The sequence below is a fragment of the Thrips palmi genome, unplaced genomic scaffold (genome assembly GCF_012932325.1).
Source record: "Thrips palmi isolate BJ-2018 unplaced genomic scaffold, TpBJ-2018v1 HiC_scaffold_10, whole genome shotgun sequence".
NCBI lineage: Eukaryota > Metazoa > Arthropoda > Insecta > Thysanoptera > Thripidae > Thrips > Thrips palmi.
In genome coordinates, this window is record NW_023144621.1 from 16,506,667 (window position 1) to 16,527,561 (window position 20,895).

General features: G+C 58.8%; 1 protein-coding gene across 24 annotated transcripts in view; it reads left to right on the top strand.

Annotated features, from left to right (window-relative positions):
* LOC117650213 (dystonin) overlaps positions 1 to 20,895 on the top strand; it is a 130,173-nt gene that overhangs the window by 87,057 nt on the left and 22,221 nt on the right. For 13 of the 24 annotated variants that reach the window (XM_034393596.1, XM_034393640.1, XM_034393543.1 and 10 more), the window contains 7 exons: positions 272 to 513; positions 588 to 816; positions 906 to 2,005; positions 2,109 to 2,259; positions 3,297 to 3,380; positions 18,563 to 18,709; positions 18,970 to 20,685. In XM_034393596.1, coding sequence (XP_034249487.1) covers positions 272 to 513; positions 588 to 816; positions 906 to 2,005; positions 2,109 to 2,259; positions 3,297 to 3,380; positions 18,563 to 18,709; positions 18,970 to 20,685 — 3,669 coding nt within the window. The other 11 variants (XM_034393491.1, XM_034393508.1, XM_034393482.1 and 8 more) reach the window with 3 other exon arrangements.

Consider the following 20,895-nt stretch of genomic DNA (forward strand, 5'->3'; position numbering starts at 1 on the left):
TTTGCTGTCCCTCAATTTGTGTGTGAGGAAGAGTATCTTATCACGCCTTCATTTGAACTTGGAGTGTTTTTGTATGCTGTGTTTTGTACTTTACCTCACAATTTTCATAAGTACCCGTATTGTATATTATTGCGCTATTTGGAGCACAAACTAAAATGTGCTTTAAAAATTGGTCAAACTTTGAATTGTGTTGCATGAGTTTGTGTGTGTGAAGTGATAAATTCACTATTATTACTTCTAATATCAAATGTGTTTTTATTTTATGTTTCAGTCTCTGATGAGTGACTTGGAAAAGCGTGAGATCCAGTTCTCTGCTGTTTTGGATCGCGGTGAAGCGCTCATCCTGCAGCACCATCCTGCAACGAAAACCATTGAGGCGTACATGAAAGCCATGCAGTCCCAGTGGTCGTGGGTCCTTCAGCTCACCCTTTGCCTGGAAACGCACCTGAAGCACGCTCACAATTCTCAGCAGTTCTTCAAGGATGTGAAGGAAGCCGAACACTGGATTAACAAGTATGTGTTCCAAATATATTATTGCAAACACCACCTATCAGAACATTATTTTAAGAAAATGCTTTCTCTTGCAGGCGTGATGAAGCTTTGAATTCAACATTCTCAGCATCTGAATTCAGCCTTGATGAGGGAGAGCGCTTGCTGAAGGGTATGCAAGAACTGCGTGAGGAGCTGAATGCCTATGGTGATGTTGTCACCAAGCTTGCCCAGCGAGCCAAAGAAATTGTGCCAATGAAGCAACGACGTATGCCTGTAACAAAGCCAATGCCAGTTGTTTCAATCTGTTCTTACAAACAAGCTAATGTAAGTGTTCTTATGATAAACATCATGACATTTTGTTTGAACTTAATGAGAAAACTTTTCAAACTTTATTGAATTCTTATCTATTTCAGGCCAATATTGAAAAGGGTGATCCCTGTGTTTTGCATGATAACTCTGGTCGCATCAAGTGGCGAGTTGTCAGTCGTGCTGGTATTGAAACCCAAGTACCTGGCGTTGTCTTCCTCCTGCCTCCTCCTGACAAAGAAGCTCTTGAGGCTATTGACCGCTTGCGCCGCCAATTTGATCGTACTGTTGCTCTGTGGCAGAAAAAGCAAATGCGCTTGCGTCAAAACATGATTTTTGCTACCATTAAGGTTGTCAAGAGCTGGGACCTGGAACAGTTTTTGGCTATGGGACAGGATCAGCGCAATGCTATCCGCCGTGCTCTGAATGAAGATGCTGACAAGCTGCTCCAAGAAGGCGATCCCACTGACCCACAATTGCGCAGACTTCGCAGAGAAATGGAAGAAGTCAACCGTCTCTTTGATGAGTTTGAACGAAGAGCTCGGGAATTGGAAGAAAGCAAGAATGCCACTCGCAGGTTTAACGAACAATCAGGGACGCTGCAGCAGAAGTTAGATGAAATGGAGCGCATCCTCAACCAACGCATCAATTCCTTCTTGCCTCGTGACCTGGACTCACTTGAGCACCTTGTCATTGAGCACAAAGAATTTGAGACAAGATTACAGTCACTGCAACCAGAGGTAGACCGAGTACAAGAAACATTCCGTAGTGTTCCTCAGAAGACACCAGCACTTCAACAAAAGCTGGACAAATGCCTGCAAAAGTGGAATTCTCTATGGAATTGCTCTCACTTGTATATTGAGAGGCTCAAGTGTGTTGAGGTGGTGCTGACTGGGCTGGAAGAGGCTACAAATGCAGTTTCTGAATTTGAAATGAAACTGGCTTCATACGACAAAATGCCATCCGACATTGAATCACTGCAGAGACTCCATGAAGATCTTCTAAACCTGCAGAGTGCTGTAAGCCAACAGCAAATAGCAATTGACCAACTCAATGAGGATGCTGTCAATGCTCGTCGTTTGGTTGAGAAGTCTCGTTCCACCAGTGGCCACCGTGGAGCAGGTCACCCTGATGTTGACAGGCTCGAGGCGGATGTAGAGCGCATTACCAAACGCTGGAACAATGTCTGCAATCAGCTTGTGGAGAGGTAAGCCCATGAGATTTAACTTTTCTTTTTTTTTTTTGTAGTTTTCCATTATTTTTTTTTTTTCAGTTTGTCCATAATACCATAATAAATTTTCCTTTTGCAGACTGCGTAGCTGTGAAGCTGGCTATGGCCTTCTTCAGAAGTTTGCCAACACATACGAGGCTGAGGTGAAATTCGTTGACGAAAGCTACAAGCAACTCAACGCCATTGCGCCATCCAAACACAGGGCCCTGGAGCAGTTGGACAACACTAAGGTAAAACTGGCCCCATTGCAGGATACTCCTTCATCGCATAGGGTTTTCAGGAACACCCATCGTGTGTGTTGGAAGGGAGGATGAGTTTCTTTGCAGGTGATATTTAGGTCTCCCAGACCCAGTCTCTTGCTTCCTCATCAAGCTCCATCTACACACAGCGCCATATTGGTTGGACATCAGTTCCATGTAAAATTTGCAGGGAACCTAATCAAATGAGTCTCTCTTGCATCAACTGGACAAGCTTGTATCAGTAACTGAATCCTGTTGAGTATGTGCACTGCATGTTAACATCAAGGATTCATTTTGATGATGCAAGTTTTGATGATAATGCAATGGAACTGGTATGGTTACTAATAATTGAACAACCACACTGCACCTATATTTTAATTTTTGTGCACAAATAATTCACTGAGAAAATTAATATTCTTTTTTAGACTACCCTACAAAAACAAATTAAAAGTGTGAAAGAATTCAGGGGTAAATAGATTACATGCAGGTGTCAGCATTAACCATGCAATTATTTGCACATTCAAGACATCTCAAATTTTAGGAAATGCACAAGTACTAACAAAACAGAATACTGGGTATTTCAATGTCGGTTTAAAAGTTCAATTTAAACATGCAGTTGCATGTGTATGACATTAATATCCCAGAGCATGTTAAGGTGTAAATGGAGAAAGTTTCTGCCTCATCTCTCTCTCTCTCTCTCTCTCTCTCTCTCCTTTACATTTTGTCTTCTTATCTGGTTTCTAGGTATTTTGTAACAAAAACATTGTTAATTGGCACAAGATACCTGTTGCATGAAACTAAGAGATGCACTCAATGGTATCTTTCTTTCAGTAAAATTAATGTACCACTTCCAATAATTATTTTCTATTAACTTTCATTGATGCCTTTGATTATCTGATGTGTAGCATTGTTGTGGAATATTTATAATTCCCTTGATGTGGCACTTCAGATATTTTTATGGCATCTTCTGTTTGAAAACTAATATATCTAACTTTAACCTTTGGGCTATGTGTCCACTAATGTTGCAGGCCCTGTACAACAATGTAGTAGAAAGAGCAAAACCAATTGAGGCTGTGAATGTTGATGGTGGAAGATTTATTCGTGAAGCTAAGGTAAGGTTCATGTTCTTGCTTTGGGGGTTCTATGCTCCCTATCTGTGTGTTTGTGTGTGTCTAAAATTTTGCCAGCGCATCTCTGAGGACTTCGTGGTCAGAGCTACAGTTCCAGGCAACATTAATATCCTATTATCAGGAGGCCTCTCCCTAATCAATTTCAGAATTTCTAGCGCCGTAGTCATTTGAGTTGATTGTGGAGCTTGCACTGCACCAAAAACATCAAATATCCCTGCACCAAATTGATGTTGGCGCACTCTCAACATTTCATGCTTGCCAGTAACTTTCAATTTGCTTCATTTGTGGTGCAAGGCTAGCTAACTGATCGAGAAATCCTAATTAAATCATCCCAATCAGTTTAACCAACAGTTTTATTGCTTTTGCTTAGTTTAAAAATGATGTAAAATTTCTAACAAGCACTTGCCAAAGTGAGATTATTTTTTTCATTATTTTGCTGTGTTTAGTATGTGCCTGCCTTTGCTTAGAAATTTTTTGTAATGTCTGGTATTTTATCAATAATTTTATATATTTAACTTTGAAGGATTGATCTCAAATTTTTAATTTTGTCCTACGTATTTGTAAATCCATTAGGATTTTGTTATCACGATTCTGCTCCTTTCGTCTAAGATAAAACAGTTCTAAAATTTTTAAGTGCTTTACTGACAGTTAAATCCAATTAAAATCAATTATTTTGAAACAAGTTTAGAAACTATACATTGTAAGCTCAAGCTCTCACTTGAATCACTTTAGTCATAGGCACATGAGGGGGAACTCAGCCCGGCAACTCAAACCATGCGTAACATTGGCGGGGGAGCAGTTAACTTAACGATGACACCGGTGCACAGACTAACCGCGGCTAACCTAACCTAACCTCACCTAACCGACAGATATACGACCTGCGGCTCCAGCGGTACATTGACTGGCTGGTGGACGAGGTGCACCCTAGTCTAGACGTGGAGGTGGTGGCGACGCGCGGCAAGGCCGCCAAGCGCGCCAGGACGAGCGTGGACAACGGCAAGGGCGCCAACGGCGGCCAGGGTGCCAACGGCGGCCAGGGCAACCAGGCCGACGACAACCAGGGTGCCGAGACGGTGGCCCGCCAGCTGGACGTGCTCAACAACCGGTACCAGGCACTGCTGGGCATCCTGCTGGACAGGCTGCGCCAGCTCGCCGCCATGATCCAGGACCCCCAGCTGCAGGTGAGCGTTCGGTCTTCCCTGAAAGAAGTGGGGCGGGGCGCGGAACTTAGCTTCGACTTGGCTGCGGCCGGGTGCACATGTTTGGCTCACGTCACCTCAGTGCGGCGCAGAGCGCGCAGAGGGTGGTAAAGGTGAGGGGAACAGAAATAGGTTCGGGCCCGCGTTTGTGCGGCGGGGCTTTGTTGCCCCGGGGTGCCGCTAATTGTTCTGTTTTGATTGGCCTTCCACGCCCAGGCGGCTCGGCAGTGCTTTCATCGCGCTGTCTCCCTCGCACTCATCGGGTGTGAGGGAGAAAGAGCGACGTGAGGGGCGAGGTAGGCAACCGGCGTGGCGAGCATGGCGTGCCGCGCGCCGCGCAGGCCCAGATTGGCTGGGCAGTGATCTAATCGTCGTGGACTTGGCCTTCCGCGTGTTCGTCCGGTTTTAGTGTCTCGCTAGGCGCGGCGGCTGCGGCTGGCGTGTCCAGTGTGGGCGTGGGCCGGTGGGAGGGACGCCAGACGCGCCAGGCCTCGGGCGGCCCGGCCCGGCCCGGCCCTACCCAAGCCTAGCTCCAGCGAGTGGTCCGGCCCGGGCCGGCGTGGGCGCCCACCAGCAGTAAGGCATCAAGCGGCTCTAGGCTGACCGGGCTTGACCGTCCCAGGTGTCCTTGGCGGTTCGGACGTCACTCTGTCTCTCTCGCACTCCTATGCAACGCCCCGTGCCGCCCCGTGCGTGCGAGAGAGACAGTGCGACGCAGGCCCGGCCAATTACGGCGCGCTGATGACACGGTCTTCCCTTCCGATCGGAACGACCGAGGCCTTCTCGTTTTTGCCACGTTCTCGTTCTCGCTCGCGTTCGAGTTCGAGTTTTAATTCGCGCCCGGGGGCCGGTCCGCTCCGCCACTTGGAGCGATGAATTGGTCGCTCTGTTTCGGCCACGCTGTCTCTCTCGCACCCTCGGGCCTTGCGAGCGCGAGAGAGACAGGGTGGCCCTGTTCGGAAGCAGTCCCCTGCGTCCTGGAGGTCCGCGACGTCCGCGACCGTCCGCCACACTGACTCGGTGTCACCGCGACGCTGCGACGTCGCGACGCCGCGGCCCCGTGGGAACTCTAATAGAAGATAATGGACGTGACGTCATCGTGGTGCTGGTCCGCGCAGGCTGGCCGGTTGGCCGGTCGGGGTCATAACCAATATAGAAGTGTTGGGAAGGGACAGGACAGGACAAAGGGGCGGGGCGAAAATAAAAATAAAAATAAAAATAAACGGCAAAGGAAAGAGAAGATATAGATTGGCAAGCGGCCGCGAGAGGCGGGGGAGGGGGCCCGGCCCGCGGACCGGGGGGACAGTCGACACATGTGTCTGTCTGTCTGTCTGTCTCGCTCTCACGGCCGGCCTAGGCGACCGCGAGGCGCGAGGCGCGGATGTTTCAGGACCTACCTCGCCTCGCCTCACCTCAGTCAGTACGGCACGAGCCTCGACCAGCTGCGGCGCGGTGTGGCGGTGCGCGCGCGCGGACGTAGAACGTGGACTCGCGCGTCGTGATGCTCGCGACGACGAGGTGGCCGTCGAGGGTGGCCGTCCACGCCGGGGTCGCCCTGGCGCCCTGGACCGCGGCCAAATAGCGGTCAATAGCCGTGCAGTGCGTCGCGAGTGTACTATAGTTGTTGTCTAACTTGTGATTCTTGTTGTTGTTGGCGCAGCTGTCCATATCACAAATGGAGACTCGGCCGCTCAAGACATTCCGAACGGAGCTCAACATGATGGGGACGGAGGAGTCGACTTACACACAGTGAGTATCGGGTGCTGCGTGTTCGGCCTTGCCCTTTTTCCCGCGCGAACCGAATCCGAAGCGACCACCAACCGGCGGACGACGCGGCGGCGAGGCCCAGGGCCCAGCTGGCAGCCGGCCTGCCTGGCAGTGCCGGTACGGGGCCGGGCCGAGCTGAGAGGCATCTGCGGGGCCACCGTGTGCGAGGCCCCGGCCCCGGCCATCCCGCGGCGAGGTCGGTGTCGGGGCCTCAAAAAAGTAGCCGCGGGGAGAGCCGCTCTTTATCGACCGTTTTTGGTCGGGTTCGGCGAGGCTCCGACTTTAGTGCCGTCCTATCTCGCAAATGGCGGCCCGGGGTCGCCGGCGGCCATCGCAGTGTAAAGACTGAATTGAATTTTCAGTCTGTTTTGTTCTGCGCTGACATAAGCAACGCAACAGCCGCCTTCTCAATTTGTCTCTCTCAAGTGCCGCCGTCGTGCCCGGCAAGTGCTAGATTCTCGTAATGTAAGACCTGTCCCGGTGGCAACTGACGTGAAGACTTTGCTCGATGTCGCGTCTGGTGTTAGCACGGTTCCTCAAAGAAGTGTTTGCTCTCTGCCCGCCAGGTACGCGAGTCGGGACGTGACCGACTCGTCACAGATCTTCGACTCCGGCGGGCGCGTCAAGTCGGTGGCCTCGGTCACGGTGACGACGTCCAGCCGCGAGGGCTCGCCGCTCAAGCGGGCCGCCAACGGCGTGGAGGCGCCGGCCGCCGCGCCGCTCAACGGCCGCGCCAACGGCGCCAACGCCAACGGCGGCATGCAGCTGGGCACCAGCATGCAGTTCACGGAGATCCGGTCGCTGAAGCGCGTGCACCGCGTGGAGGAAGGCATCGGCACGGACGCGCACGGCGACGCGCTGGCCGCGCCCGGCATCGTGAACCCCGCCACCGGCGAGCTGCTCAACGTGCACGACGCCATCAGCCTGCGCGTCCTGGACGTGCGGACGGGCCGCATCGCCGCGCAGCCCGACGGCGCGTCCGTGGACATCGACGAGGCGGTGCGCCGCCGCCTGGTGGACCCCGCGCTGGCCGAGCGCCTGCTGGGCGCGTGCGGCATCCTGGACGTGGCCACCGGCCGCGAGCTGACGCTGCTGGAGGCCATCCAGCGCCAGCTGTGGGACGCGGAGCGGGGCACGGTGGTGACCCCGGAGGAACGGGAGAAGGTAAGCACAGGTGTTGGACTCGCGGAGGCGGTGCGGAGTGGGCAGCTGGACGCGGAGACGGGGCTCTTCAAGGACGGTGACGACATGCTGCCGCTGAGGGACGCGTTCGCGAAGGGGCTGGTGCGTCGCGAGGCCCCGCCGCGGCGGACGCTGGTGCGGCAGCGCGCGCTGTCCGACGCACTGGCGCAGGGACTGGTGGACTCGAGGACAGGCAGTGTGGTGGACCGCCGCTCCGGCGAGAAGGTGCCCCTGGAAGAGGCGCTGCGGCGCGGGCTGGTGCGCGGTGACCTCCGGGAAGTGGTGGACGCCGCGAGCGACGACAAGATGACCGTGGAGGAGGCCGTGGCGCGCGGCGTGCTGCGGGACGGCAAGTACATGCACGCGGTGTCCGGGGAGAAGCTGCCGCTGCGTGAAGCCGGCCGCCGAGGCCTGCTCGCCAAGCCCATGACCCTCAAGGACGCCAAGGACCTGGCGGCGCTGGACGACGCGGGTCGGATACTCAGCCCCACGCACAGGGACAAGCTGTCCATCCTGGCGAGCTGCGCGCGCGGCGTCCTGGACGCGGACTCGCTGCGCAGCGTCGCCAGCTCGGCCAGCTCGGACAACGAGGAGCTGCTGACGCTGGCGGAGGCCTTGGCGGATGGCGTCATCCTGCCCGAGGGCAAGTATCGCGACGCGGTGTCCGGCGAGGAAATGACCATCGGCGAGGCCGTGGACAACGGGCTCATCTCGTCCGTGGCGGTGCGCTCCGTGTTCGACATCGAGGCGTTCCAGGACGCGACGTCGGACGCCGCGGAGCCGGCCTTCATCTCGCTGAACACGGCACTGGACAAGCAGCTGGTGACGCCCGACGAGGCCCTGGTGGTGGACGCCAAGGCCGGCAAGTGCGTGCCCATCGCCGAGGCCGTGCAGCAGGGCCTGGTGCGGCCCGCCGTGCTGGCCGAGCTCAACAAGGACATTGGCATTCCGGCCGAGGCCGGCGACGCGCAGGGCGGTGCGCTGAGCGTGCTGCAGGCCGTGGTGGCCGAGAGGCTGGACCCCAAGGCCGGCCAGGTGCTGGACCCCAAGACCAAGAAGGCCGTGTTCTCGGACGAGGCCGTGCGCCGCGAACTCATCACGCCGCAGGGCGCAGCGCTGCTGGACAGCCTGCTCAACATCGACGTGACGACGCAGACGGTGACGAAGCACGTCAAGCACTTCGTAACGGTCGTGGCGACCGGGCCGGCCAACACCGCGGAGGCCGTGCCTGCCGCCGAGGCCGAGGGCGCGACGTATGAGGTGCCGACGGACGGCTGGTACCTGGCCGAGGCCATCGACAAGAAGCTGTTCGACCCGGTGACGGGGCTCTTCATCGTCCCCGGCACGGACCGCCTCGTGTCCCTCGAGGAGTGCGTCAAGCTGGAGATCATCAACCCGGTGTCGGCGCAGGTGATGGACCCCAAGGACAACAAGGGCCAGCGTCGGCTGCCGCTGCTGCGCGCGCTGGGCAAGGGCCTGCTGGACGCCACGGGGCACTACCCGGACGCGGAGGGCTCCAAGAGGATCACCATGAAGGAGGCCATCGCGAGGCACGCCGTCATCCTGGAGCAGCGCACGGCCTCGGACTCGCCCAACACCAAGGTCATCAAGGTGACGAAGGTCTCCGGCAAGCCCGACGTGGTGGAGGTGGAGGTGTCGCAGCCCGTCGAGGCGGGCGGCTCGCCCACGTTCGTGGAGGTCAAGAGCAGCGACGCGCTGGGGCAGGGCGCGGAGGGGCCGGGGCCGCTGCAGGTGCAGCCAGGTGTCATCTTCGACCCGACCTCCGCCCTGGTCATCTGCACGGACGGCGACGAGGCGCCGGGCAGGGCCGTGGGGCTGCTGCAGGCCGTCAAGGAGAAGAAGCTGGAGCCCAGGATGGTCAAGGTCAAGGACCCGTACTCGGGCAAGGAGATGAACATCAACGAGGCGATGCGCAAGGGCATCATCGACAAGGCCACGGGCGACTACAAGGACCGCGCGGGCCGCCGCATCCCGCTGGCCGAGGCGGCCAAGTTCGGCATGGTGGCCGTGCTGGGTGCACCGCTCGCCCTCATGAAGAAGCTGATCGTGGACCCGCGCACGGGCGAGCAGGTGTCCGTGGAGCGCGCGCTGGCGGAGGGCCTGGTGGACGAGGCCAAGCTCCGCGACCTGGAGCGCGCGCTGGAAACGGCGGACGCGGGTGACGGCGAGGTGCTGTCGACGCGGGTGGAGACGACGACCGTAGTGAAGGTGCTGGACCCCGCGACGGGGCAGGAGCTGCCGCCGGACGTGGCCGTGCAGATGGGCGTCATCGACAAGCGCGAGCTGGCCAGACTCACCGCCGCCGCAGGCTCTCTCTCCGCGCCGGGAACACCCACGCGGTCCAGGACGCCGACGACGCCGCTGCCGCCCAGCGACGACGAGGGCCTCTCCGAGGCGGAAAGGACGCGAGCCAGGGTGACGACGGAGCCCAAGTATCAAGTGTCACTGGGCCGCGCGCGCACCCTGAGCCCCGACATGATGGACGCCGCCAAGCCCGTGGTGCTGCAGAAGATGCGCAAGCGCGTGGTGAAGCCTCGCGACGCGCTGGACTGCGGCATGATCGACCAGGACACGGCGCGCATCCTGGAGGACCCCAACACCTTCCGCGGCCAGCAGGGCGAGCCCGTCAACCTGGCCGAGGCCATCGCGCTGAAGCGCGTGGACGGCAACCGCGGCGCCATCCGCGACCCGCAGCGCGGTGACCTGCTGACCATCAAGGAGGCCATCGAGCGCGGCATCCTGGACTCGACCACGCCGTCCGGCAACCTGCTGGTCCCCGTGGCCAGGAGCCTGTCCGTGCCCGGGCTGGTGGAGCAAGGCCTGCTCGAGCCCGAGGCCGGCCGCGTGGTGCACCCCGAGACCGGCGCGCTCTTGACGCTGTCCGAAGCCATGACCTGCGAGATCGTGGACCCGCTGTCGCAGCTCGCCGACCCGCTGACGGGCAAGAGGGTGACGCTGAGGGAGGCCCTGGACAGCGGCTCCATCGACGACGAGACCGCCACCGTGGCGACGCGCAAGGGCAGCGTGGACCTGCTGACGGCCGCCAGGGACCTGCAGGTGTTCGAGAAGGCCAAGCCCGTGCTGGGGCTCGGCGAGACGCTGCCGCCCACCGGCATGACGTTCCCCGTGGCCGTGACGCGCGGGCTGGTGGACGCGGCCGCCAAGGAGGTGATCCACCCCATCACCGGCGTGCGCACGCCCGTGCAGGTCGCCATCCACGACGACTTCATCATGGCGCTGCCCTACCCGGTGTCCCCCGACAGCGTGGAGGTGACACAGGCGCTGGACTGCAACCTCATCGACACGGACAAGGCAACCTTCACCAACCCCAGGACCGGCGACGTGCTGCCGGTGTCCGAGGCCGTGGAGACCGGGCTTCTCGTCATCAAGCCCGTGCCCAGCCTGCTGTCGTTCGAGGCCGGAGGCGTGGTCACGGCCGTCACCGAGACCGTCACGTCGTACCAGACCATCACGACGAGGACCATCGACCTCAAGCCGGGCTTCGTGCTCATCAGCGCGGACGAGGTGAAGAACGCCCAGACCGGCGAGGTGATGTCGCTGGACCAGGCGCGGCTGCGCGGCATCGCGCGGGACGAGTCGGAGGAGCGCGAGGAGTACACGACGGTGGACAGCAAGACGTCCTTCGAGGAGGCCGTGGCGCAGGGCCTGGTGGACCTGCACGCCGGCACCTTCACCCACCCCGAGTCCGGCGAAGTGATGGCCATCCGCGACGCCATCTCCTCCGGCCTGCTGGACACGTCGGCGGAGCCCGAACCGGAACCAGAAGCGGGAGCCACACGCCGCGTCAGCGTCGCCGAAATGCAGTTCGACGAGAAGGAGAAGAAGTTCAGGGACCCGACTTCCCCCGACAAAGCGTTCGACACGCTGCGGGAGGCCATGGAGGCCGGCGTGGTGGACCCCGAGGCTGTGGTGTACGACGTGGCGAGCGGCAGGCCCGTCACCACCAGGGAAGCGGTGGACAGCGGCATGATCGACGCCGCCGGTCGCGTCACCGACCCGTCGACGGGCACCTCGATGTCCGTCAAGGACGCCGCCAAGCTCGGCCTGCTCGCCGTGGTCGGCGCACCAGTGCTGGCCGGCATGGCCGTCGCCGACAAGCTCAAGAGCATGTACGACAAAAAGAAGGGTGGCGAGCCAGCGGTGACACCGCCAGCAAGGAAGTCCAAGTCCAAGTCGCCGTCACCGTCGCCTGCCGTGGCCGTGGCGGCGGCGGCAGCCCAGTCGGAACCCCAACCCCGACAAGTGGCACGGCAACTTTTCCCCGAAGATAAAGACGAAGAAACCGATTCCACGGACAGCAAGACGGCCGCCTTGGCCAAGCCCGTGGTCGTGGAGGCGCTGCTCAAGTCAGAGTCCGCAACGCCGGTCACCAAATCTAGTCATGAATCTAGTCCTAGCGTAGCTGAGATCACCATCCAGAGCACGGCCAAGCCCGTCAAGGGCGAGCCCAGCTCACCAACCACCAAGCAGCCCCTGGACGCGCAGGCGCTGGTCGCCGCGGGCGCGCTGGACGCGGAGAAGGGGCAGTTCTTGAACCCGCAGTCCGGCGACGTTGTGCCGTTCCACGAGTTCGCGCTGCGCCTCGGCATCCTCGACCCCGAGAGAGTGGTGGTGCGCGACCTGGCCGGCCGCGAAGACACCTTCGTGCCGCTGCGGCAGGCACTGCAGATCCCGCTGCTGGACAAGAACACGGGGCAGATGGTTGACCCCAGCACCGGCAAGCGAGTCCCCTTCCTGGAGGCCGTCAAGTTGGGCTGGATCGTGGAGCGGCCGCCGGAGAAGACAGGTCGGGAGCTGGTGCTGAGCCTGGAGGACGCCGTCGAACAGAGGCTGTTCAGCCCCGACACCGCCGAAGTACTGAACCCCGCCACCGGCGAGCTGATGCCCCTCGCCGCCGCGCTCAGCCAGGGCGTGCTGAGCAGCGAGGCCATCATGGTGCGCAGCCCTGACGGCGATGACGTCATCACGCTGTCCGAGGCCGTGGAGTCAGGCATGGTGGACCTGGATAAGGGCACGGTGGTGGACCCGCGCACGGGCCAGGCCGTGGACATGAAGGCGGCGTTGGCCAGCGGGCTGCTCATGGCGTCGCCGCGCAAGGCGCTGTCGCTGGAGGCCGTCATCAACAAGGGCCTGTACGACGCGGACTCGGGGTTGATCACGAACCCCGCGACGGAGCAGGCGGTGCCCGTGGACGAGGCGGTGCGGCAGGGCGTGGTGGACGCGTTCCTCACCGAGTGCAAGGACAGCCGGTCGGGCGCCTTCGTGTCGCTGGACGACGCGCTGCAGAGCAAGATCATCAACGCGCACTCCGGCCGGTTCCGCGACACCGAGTCCGGCCAGATCATGCCGCTGGACGAGGCCCTGGCGCAGGGGCTCATCTCCACCAACCACATCACGCTGCCGCTCGTCGACACCATCGTGGAGGGCTTCTACTCGCCGCGCTCGGGCCGCGTGCTCAACCCGGGCACCGGCCTGGAGCAGACCCTGGCGCAGGCCATGGACTGCGGCTTCGTGGACGCCGCCTCTGCGCGCGTTCGCGACGACCACACGGAGAGGATAGTGACGGTGGCCGAGGCCGTGCAGTCAGGCCTGTTGGACGCGGACAAGGGCCTGGTCACCTACCCCGCGCCGATGGCGCTAGACGACGCCCTGGAGAGAGGCTACATCCTGGCGACGGGCAAGCCCTGCTCGCTGCAGGCGGCCCTGGCGCAGGGCTGCTACGAGCCCAAGACGGGCCTCATGCTGCTCAACGACGACCGCGTCACGCTGGAGGAGGCCGTCAAGCAGGGCGAGATCAACCGCAACGCGCTGACCGTCAAAGACCCGCGGTCCGGAGACATCCTCACGCTGGCCGAGGCCGTCAAGGTGGGCGTCATCAACCCCAAGCACGGCACGGCCACGGACCCCACCAGCGGCGCTGAGATGCACTTCTACGACGCGCTGGAGAGGGGCCTGATCGTGCCCGCCAAGCGCAAGATCTCGCTGTCCGAGGCCGTGTTCAAGGGCTTCTACGACCCCAAGTCGGGCAAGTTCACCAGCCCGGAGACGAAGGAGCGGCTGCCCACGGACCGCGCCATCAAGCGCGGCATGATTGACCCGGAGAGCACCCTGGTGCGCACCGAGGACGGCGTCGTGCCCTTCCTCCACGCCATCGAGACCGGCCTGGTGGACGCGAGGGCCGGCACTCTGGTGGGAGGCCCCGGGGTCGGCACCATGGACTTCCACGAGGCCTTCGAGAAGGGCCTGCTTGTGGAGGTCCGGCGGCCCATGCCGCTCAGCGAGGCCCTCGCCAAGGGCGTGTTCGACGCGGACTCTGCGCGCTTCATGAACCCGTCGTCCGGCGAGGGGCTGACGCTCGCCGACGCCGTCGACCAGTACGTCGTCGAGTCCGACTCGGTGCACGTCAAGGACACGCGCTCCGGCTTCCTGAAGAAGCAGTCCTTGGCCGAGGCCATGCGCATCGGCCTTGTCGACGGCGAGACCAGCAAAGTCCGCGACTTCAGCCGCGGCGCGGACGCCGTCGTGGAGGTGGCGCTCCCCGAGGCCGTGGAGCAGGGCCTGATCGTGGACAGCAAGAGCGCCGTGTCCGTGCAGCGCGCCATCCACCAAGGGCTGTACCACGACGACACCGGCAAGCTGACGGACCCCAACACGGGGCGCAAGGTGACGCTGCACGAGGCCATCCGGAGGTACATCATCAACCCCGAGCTGCCGTGCTACTGGGACCGCAAGTCGGAGCGCCTGCTGTCGCTGGTGGAGACCTGCCGCGCCGGCATCATCGACCGGCGCGCCGGCCGCTTCAAGGAGCCCGGCTCCAACTGCGCCGTGCCGCTGTCCGAGGCCATGGAGCTGGGACTCATCGTGGACATCGAGACGGCGGGCTTCGGGCTGTTCGAGGCGCTGGCCATGGGGCTGTACGACCCGGCCACGGGGCTGCTGGCGCATCCCGCCACCGGGCGCCGCCTCACCCTGGCGGACTCCGTCAAGGAGGAACTCGTCAGCCCCTTGCTGTCCATCGTCAAGCACGCCGGCACCGGCCGCTACATGAAGCTGGACGAGGCCGTGAAGGCCGGCCTGGTGGACGACGAGGCGGGCGTGTACCGCCTGCCCGACTCGGCGCGGACGCTGTCGCTGGCCGAGGCCAAGCAGAAGGGGCTGATCGTGACGGCACGCAGGCCGCTGAGCGTGGAGGAGGCGGTGCGCTGCGGGCTGTACCGCGTCGACTCGGGTCGCTTCGTGGACCCCGAGAGCGGCGACGCGCTGGACATCGCGCAGGCCTTGGCGCGTGGGCTGCTGCAGCCGGACACGACGGCCGTGCGCGACCCCATCACGGGGCAGCTCAAGAGCCTCAACTCGGCGCTCGAGGACGGCACCATCGACGCGGCGCGTGGCCGCGTCACGGACCCCAAGACCCGCGAGCAGCTCAACGTGGAGGCTGCGCTGGACCGCGGGCTGCTCGTCACCACCGACAAGCCCCTCACGTTCAAGGAGGCGGTGCGCCGCGGCTCCATCGACTTCAAACGCGGCACGTTCAAGGACCCGCGCTCCATGCTGGAGTGCACGCTCGAGGAGGCCATCCGCCACGAGCTCATCGACCCCGAGTCCGCCATGGTCAAGGACCCCGCCACGGGCCGCTTCCACCCCCTCAAGAAGGCCATCGTGGACGGGCTCATCGACCTGAACAAGCGCGCCGCGCTCGACCCCAACACCGGCAAGGCCAAGTCCCTCTGCATCATGTTCGAGCAGGGCACGGTCGTCTTCCTGCGCGAGCCGCTCACTTTCGAGGCCGCCGTCGAGCAGGGCCACCTGGACACGGCCACGGCCAAGTTCACGGACCCGACCTCCAAGGAGCAGATGACGCTGCGCGAGGCCGTGACGCAGGGCCTCATCGACCCCGACTCGGCCCTCATCAAGGACACGCGGCGCAAGCACCTGCTCAAGCTGGCCGAGGCCTTCAGGAAGGGCCTCATGGAGGGCGAGAAGGGCAACGTCCTCGACTCGGAGTCGTCGCGCCTCAACACCCTGGCCGAGGCCATCGACACTGGTCTGCTGACCTCGCCCCGGCGTGGCTTCACCCTCATCGAAGCCGTGCAGTACGGTCTCTACGACCCGGCCTCTGGCGCCGTCGCCGACCCCTACCTGTCCCCCACGCACGCGCCGCTGACGCTGGCGGAGGCCGTGGAGGCAGGCCTCGTGGACCCGTCCTCCACGGCCGTCAAGGACCCCGAGACGGGCGCCGTGTGCAGCCTGCCCGAGGCCATGTCGTCCAAGCTGGTGGACTCTGCGGCCGGCCGGCTGCGCGTCCCCGAGGGCGAGCCCATGGACCTGGCCAAGGCCCTGCAGAGAGGCTACATCCTGCCCGCCGAGCAGAGGGTGAGAATGAGGAGAGGGAGCGGGGAGGAGTGCGGAGAGCAGTACTGGAATGCCCTGCTAAAAACTCGCAATGCCGTCTGTCATGTACTTGCCATGTGTCGGTTGTTGTCATTCGAGCTTGCTGCCGTGGCGGCCGAGCGCCAAAGCTTTGCCAGACGTGCAGGGGCCACCGGAAATTCTTGGACTGATGAGCTGTCTCTAACGTTATTTTGTGAAAATTATTCTGTGGCAGTCCCTACATTGCTCGCAATCTTTAGCTCTCAGGCTAGTCCTGCATAGTCCAAATTCCAGATGCTTTACTTCAATTTTCTCAAAGCCTGCTTCTTCTTTACTGTAAAGAATTTTTGTTTTGATTTCAAATTTTAGTTGTACTTCTTATTTTTATATAGTGATCTGCTTTTAGTGATATTATTTGTTGCTCAGAAGTGAAGCATTTGGAATCAAGGATATGCCGCTAAACATCTGGGTTGTTGCACTGGGAAGTTGGTTACGGAGCCTGCGATTTGTTTTGGATCTGGCCATGTGGGCTTATCCATCCTCTTGCTCCACTTTATCGCTCCATGTTGCATTCATATCACCACTTGTTCTCAGTTAGGCGCAACAGACGCAAAGTCATTTATATGTCTGAAGGCAACACGGCAAATATCTGTAGTTTTCACTTGCCTTTAATAGATTAGCAGCTTCTAATTGATACACAAGAAGCTGTCATATGTCGTGATTCTAGTCGCCATACTCATTTCAGCTTAATTGGCACTCCAAATGCTTTTGCCGATCATAATTAATAGCAATAGTTGCTTCTCATGTAATTGAATTGAGATTTATAATGTTCAAGTTTTTTTGAGACTTTATTTGTAGGCTGACAAACATTACAAGTCGTATCATTTTTTCATAACATTATGACAGAGTAGGTACTGGGTGGGGAGAGTTAACACATTTTGTTCTATTTTTGTAATCAGCTTATTTATTCTCAATCTTAACATTATTTTTAAGAAAACATTATGTTCCTTTCATTGTTTTAATTTCCGTTTTGTTGTGTTCTTTACCATATAATGAATTTTGGTGTTTTAATGTTTTGCTTACTTCCTTTGCTCTTGAGTTTTGTTTCAGGTTGGATTGTATGCCTATCTTGATCAATTTTTTTCAATTTTCATCTGTTTTTTCTTTATTATACTAACAATGTATGAGTGAGAGTGTGCAAAAACAGTGCGACCAAAGTGAAAGAACTAATGAACTCAGTGAGGGGCAGGAATGTGATATTGCACGAAATGGATGCACCTGCGACTAACGGAATGTGCGACAATGTCAAAGAAGCACACTTTAATGCTTGCCAACAAATGCTCGCTCATTGGGGTTTGGCTCGGACTGTTCGGTTTGGTTTGTTCGGCAAAGCTATTGCCCTCTCCTTTTTTGTTTCAAAATGATATGTTCCTTAATTAACACATCAATTTGTTGGAACTGTCAACATTTTTTTCTCCGCTATCACTATATCTCTTTTGGCCCAGTGGTCAAATACATTTTAATTTTAATTCTTACGGATTAAGGTATCTTGTGCTTATTTTAATCCTTGTTATCTTGTTTCTTGATTGAGATATTTTATTTTGTTTTCAGGACATATTATTTCTATTCTTTTTATCCTTGGTTTTGAGTACAGGGTTTTTAAGTTAAGACAAATTCCTTGTGGGTTTGATTTAAGTGCAGCAAATTTGGGACCAGTGCCAAGATATTTTCCTCCTACTTAGTGCAATGGTCCTATCTCATGCTTGACTTTGCCTAACGTTAACAATCGCTGTCCGATAGACCATAGTGCTCATAGGGGTGTAAAAGATGGCACTGAGACTATATTTCTGCTCATTTTAGTGTGAAATCGACCATGTGAACCATGAAAATCATTCATGTACTCCACATCGACTCTTGCTTTTCTCATTATTTTGCATTTGCCTTGTGATAGTCTTTTATGTTTGCAGATGTGTGCTTAATGTCTCATGTTTTTTATTTTATTTTTTCTTGTGTTATGTTGCAATTTGTTATAACTTGATAAGCTATCGTGGCTGATTGTATGAATCAGAGGTGCAAATGAGAAATTCAGTTTGCCTTTCTTGTAACAGACAAGGTTGGAAATTTATCATTTGGGAGTACTATTTCTCCCTCTTGCGTTCTTCATCTGTCAGAAAAAATATTTTGAGATTTGGGAACATTGAAATTGGTTGAGGTTCTCTTTCAAATTCTTTTAATTTCCATCACTTGTCTGTGACTGTCGGTGGGGAAAGGTGCCTGACAAAGCTTAAGTGTGGAATGAATGGTGCTTTTTAGTGAGCATACCTGAATAAGAAAACTAGTGATGAATGCTTGAATCCAAGAGAAAGTATAAGTTCGTCAATTTGTTTAACTGGAAGCATTCATGTGCTTTTTTATCATTTTTGTTCGATCTGCTTCTCAAATGTGGGGGGTTTCTCTGAACCCACCACTTATTGCTAAAAAATTTATCAAATTCAATTGAAAATTTAAAAAAAAGTAATCGGGTGTAAATGCTCACTCTAATGTAGCCGAAGTTGTTTCGTTGCTCGCGCTAACAGTCCCTTTGTGTTGCGTGTTGTGGTGCAGCAAGCCATGGAGGAGAAGTACCGCCTGTGCGACGAGTCGCTGCAGAAGCTGCTGCAGTGGATCGCCGAGGTGGAGGACAGGCTGGCCAACCAAGACGTGGTGCACGAGCAAGTGGATGAACTCCGCAACCAGATCAACAACCTCAAGGTGCGTAGAGCGGCACAGTGGATTTGCCAGAAGACCGGTGGAGGCGGCCAAAACTCTAGACGCGTTTTGAGCTTTGAGTCGCTAAAGAGGACTCGAACCGAACGTGTGACCCCACCAATGAATTCCTCGTTCGGAGAGCAATCCATTGGTGGGGTCATACGTTCTGTTAGAGTCCCATTTAGAGTCCTCTGGCCTTCTGCGCCGACGCCACCGGTATTTCGACCGTAATTTTGTCACTGACTGCCACCGCCCTGCTGCAGGTCATGAAGGACGACCTGGACGCGCACGCCCGCCCCGTGTCGGCGTGCCTGGACCAGGTGCGCCTGATCGTGTCGACGGGCGGCGAGCTGCTGTCGAGCGTGGAGATGGCCTCCCTGGAGAAGAACGGCAAGGGGCTGCGCACGCGCTACGACCGCGCGCTCAACCGCACCGACCTGCTGCTGCGCCGCCTGGCCGCCGCCCGCGACGAGCTCACCAAGTTCCGCGGCGAGATGACGCAGTTCGTGTCGTGGCTGGACAAGGCGCGCCGCGTGCTGGAGGACAAGGAGCGCTCGCTGTCAAACCTGAACCGCCTGACGAGCGGCGCCGACTCGACGCGCGAGTTCGTCAGCGACGTGATCGCCCACCAGGCCGACCTGCGCTTCATCACCATGGCGGCGCAGAAGTTCGTGGACGAGTCCAAGGAGTACCTGACGGTGCTCAACGACTTCCGCACCAGCCTGCCGCAGCGCCTGCCCCACGTGGAGGCCATCTCGGCGCAGGACTCGGTGGTGCGCAACGAGGTGTCGGTGGTGACGGCGCAGTACAAGGACCTGCTGAACCGCTGCAACGCGCTCACGGACAGGCTGTCCGGCGTGGGCGGCCGTCAACGTGAGTACCGCGACGCCGTGGACAAGGCCCGCGCCTGGCTCAAGGAGGTGGAGCCGCGCGCGCACAAGATCATCGCCGAGCCCATCGGCGCCGACCCCAAGACCGTGGAGGACCAGCTGCACCGCGCCAAGCAGCTCAACAGCGAGTTCGTGGCCAACGCGCGCCTCATCGACAACGCCCGCCAGGCCCTGGCCGCGCTGCTGCGCTCGCTGGACGGCCAGCTGACGCCCGCCGAGGCCCGCGACCTGGAGCAGCCCGTGGTGGAGATCGAGGCCAAGTACAACCAGCTGGCCGAGGCGCTGGCGGACAAGTGCGCCGCGCTGGACACGGCCCTGACGCAGAGCCAGGGCGTGCAGGACGCGCTGGACGGGCTCGTCGGCTGGCTCAACAGCTCCGACAACCAGCTCAAGACGCAGTGGCGGCCCGCCAGCCTCATCAAGGAGCGCCTCGAGGAGCAGATCCGCGAGCACCGCCAGCTGCAGGCTGAGATCGACAGCCACAAGGCCAGCGTTGAGGCCGTGGCGCGCTCCGCGCAGGAGCTCGTCAACACCGCCAGCAACTCGCGCCTCGCCAAGAAGATCGAGACCAAGCTGCACGACGTGACGTCGCGCTTCGACAAGCTGCTGGACAAGGTGGCCAAGCGCGGCGAGTTCCTGGACGAGGTGATGGCCGCGCTCATGACCTTCTCCAACCAGGCCACGCTGCTGGAGCGCTGGCTGTCAGAAATGCTGGAGGTGCTGGACTCGCGCGAGCTGCCCGAGGTGGCGGCGCGGCTCGAGGACCTGGCCGCCAAGCGCGACGCCAAGCGGGAGCCCTTCGAGGAGGCCATCCGCAACGGCCGCAACCTGGTCGGCCAGAAGGACGTGACGGACACCGGGCCGGTGCGCGACCGCATCAAGGGCCTGGAGAGCCAGTGGAAGGAACTGAACGGCCTGCTGGACGAGAAGACGCGTCTCAGCCGCGCGCGCGCCGAGCAGCTCTCGGCCTACGACCGCCTGCGCGACCAGGTCATGGAGTGGCTCAGCAACATGGAGAACAGGCTGGCGCGCCTCGAGGCCATCGCCCTGGACGCCGAGTACCTCAAGAAGCAGTCCGAGGAGATCAAGGTGAGGGGAGCGCCTGCCAAGCGTAGGGCGGGCCGTGCCGCGGTACATTGGTGTGCTGCGGGACTGCCTACCCGAGCGTCACAGGGGCTTCAGCCTGTGAGGGTAGGCTGTACCGCAGCACATCCGTGTCCCGCGGCACGGCCTACCCTGAGCATCGCAGGGGCTCCAACCGAATGTCTTGAACCTGTCGACAACGCTTTGCTGACCGCG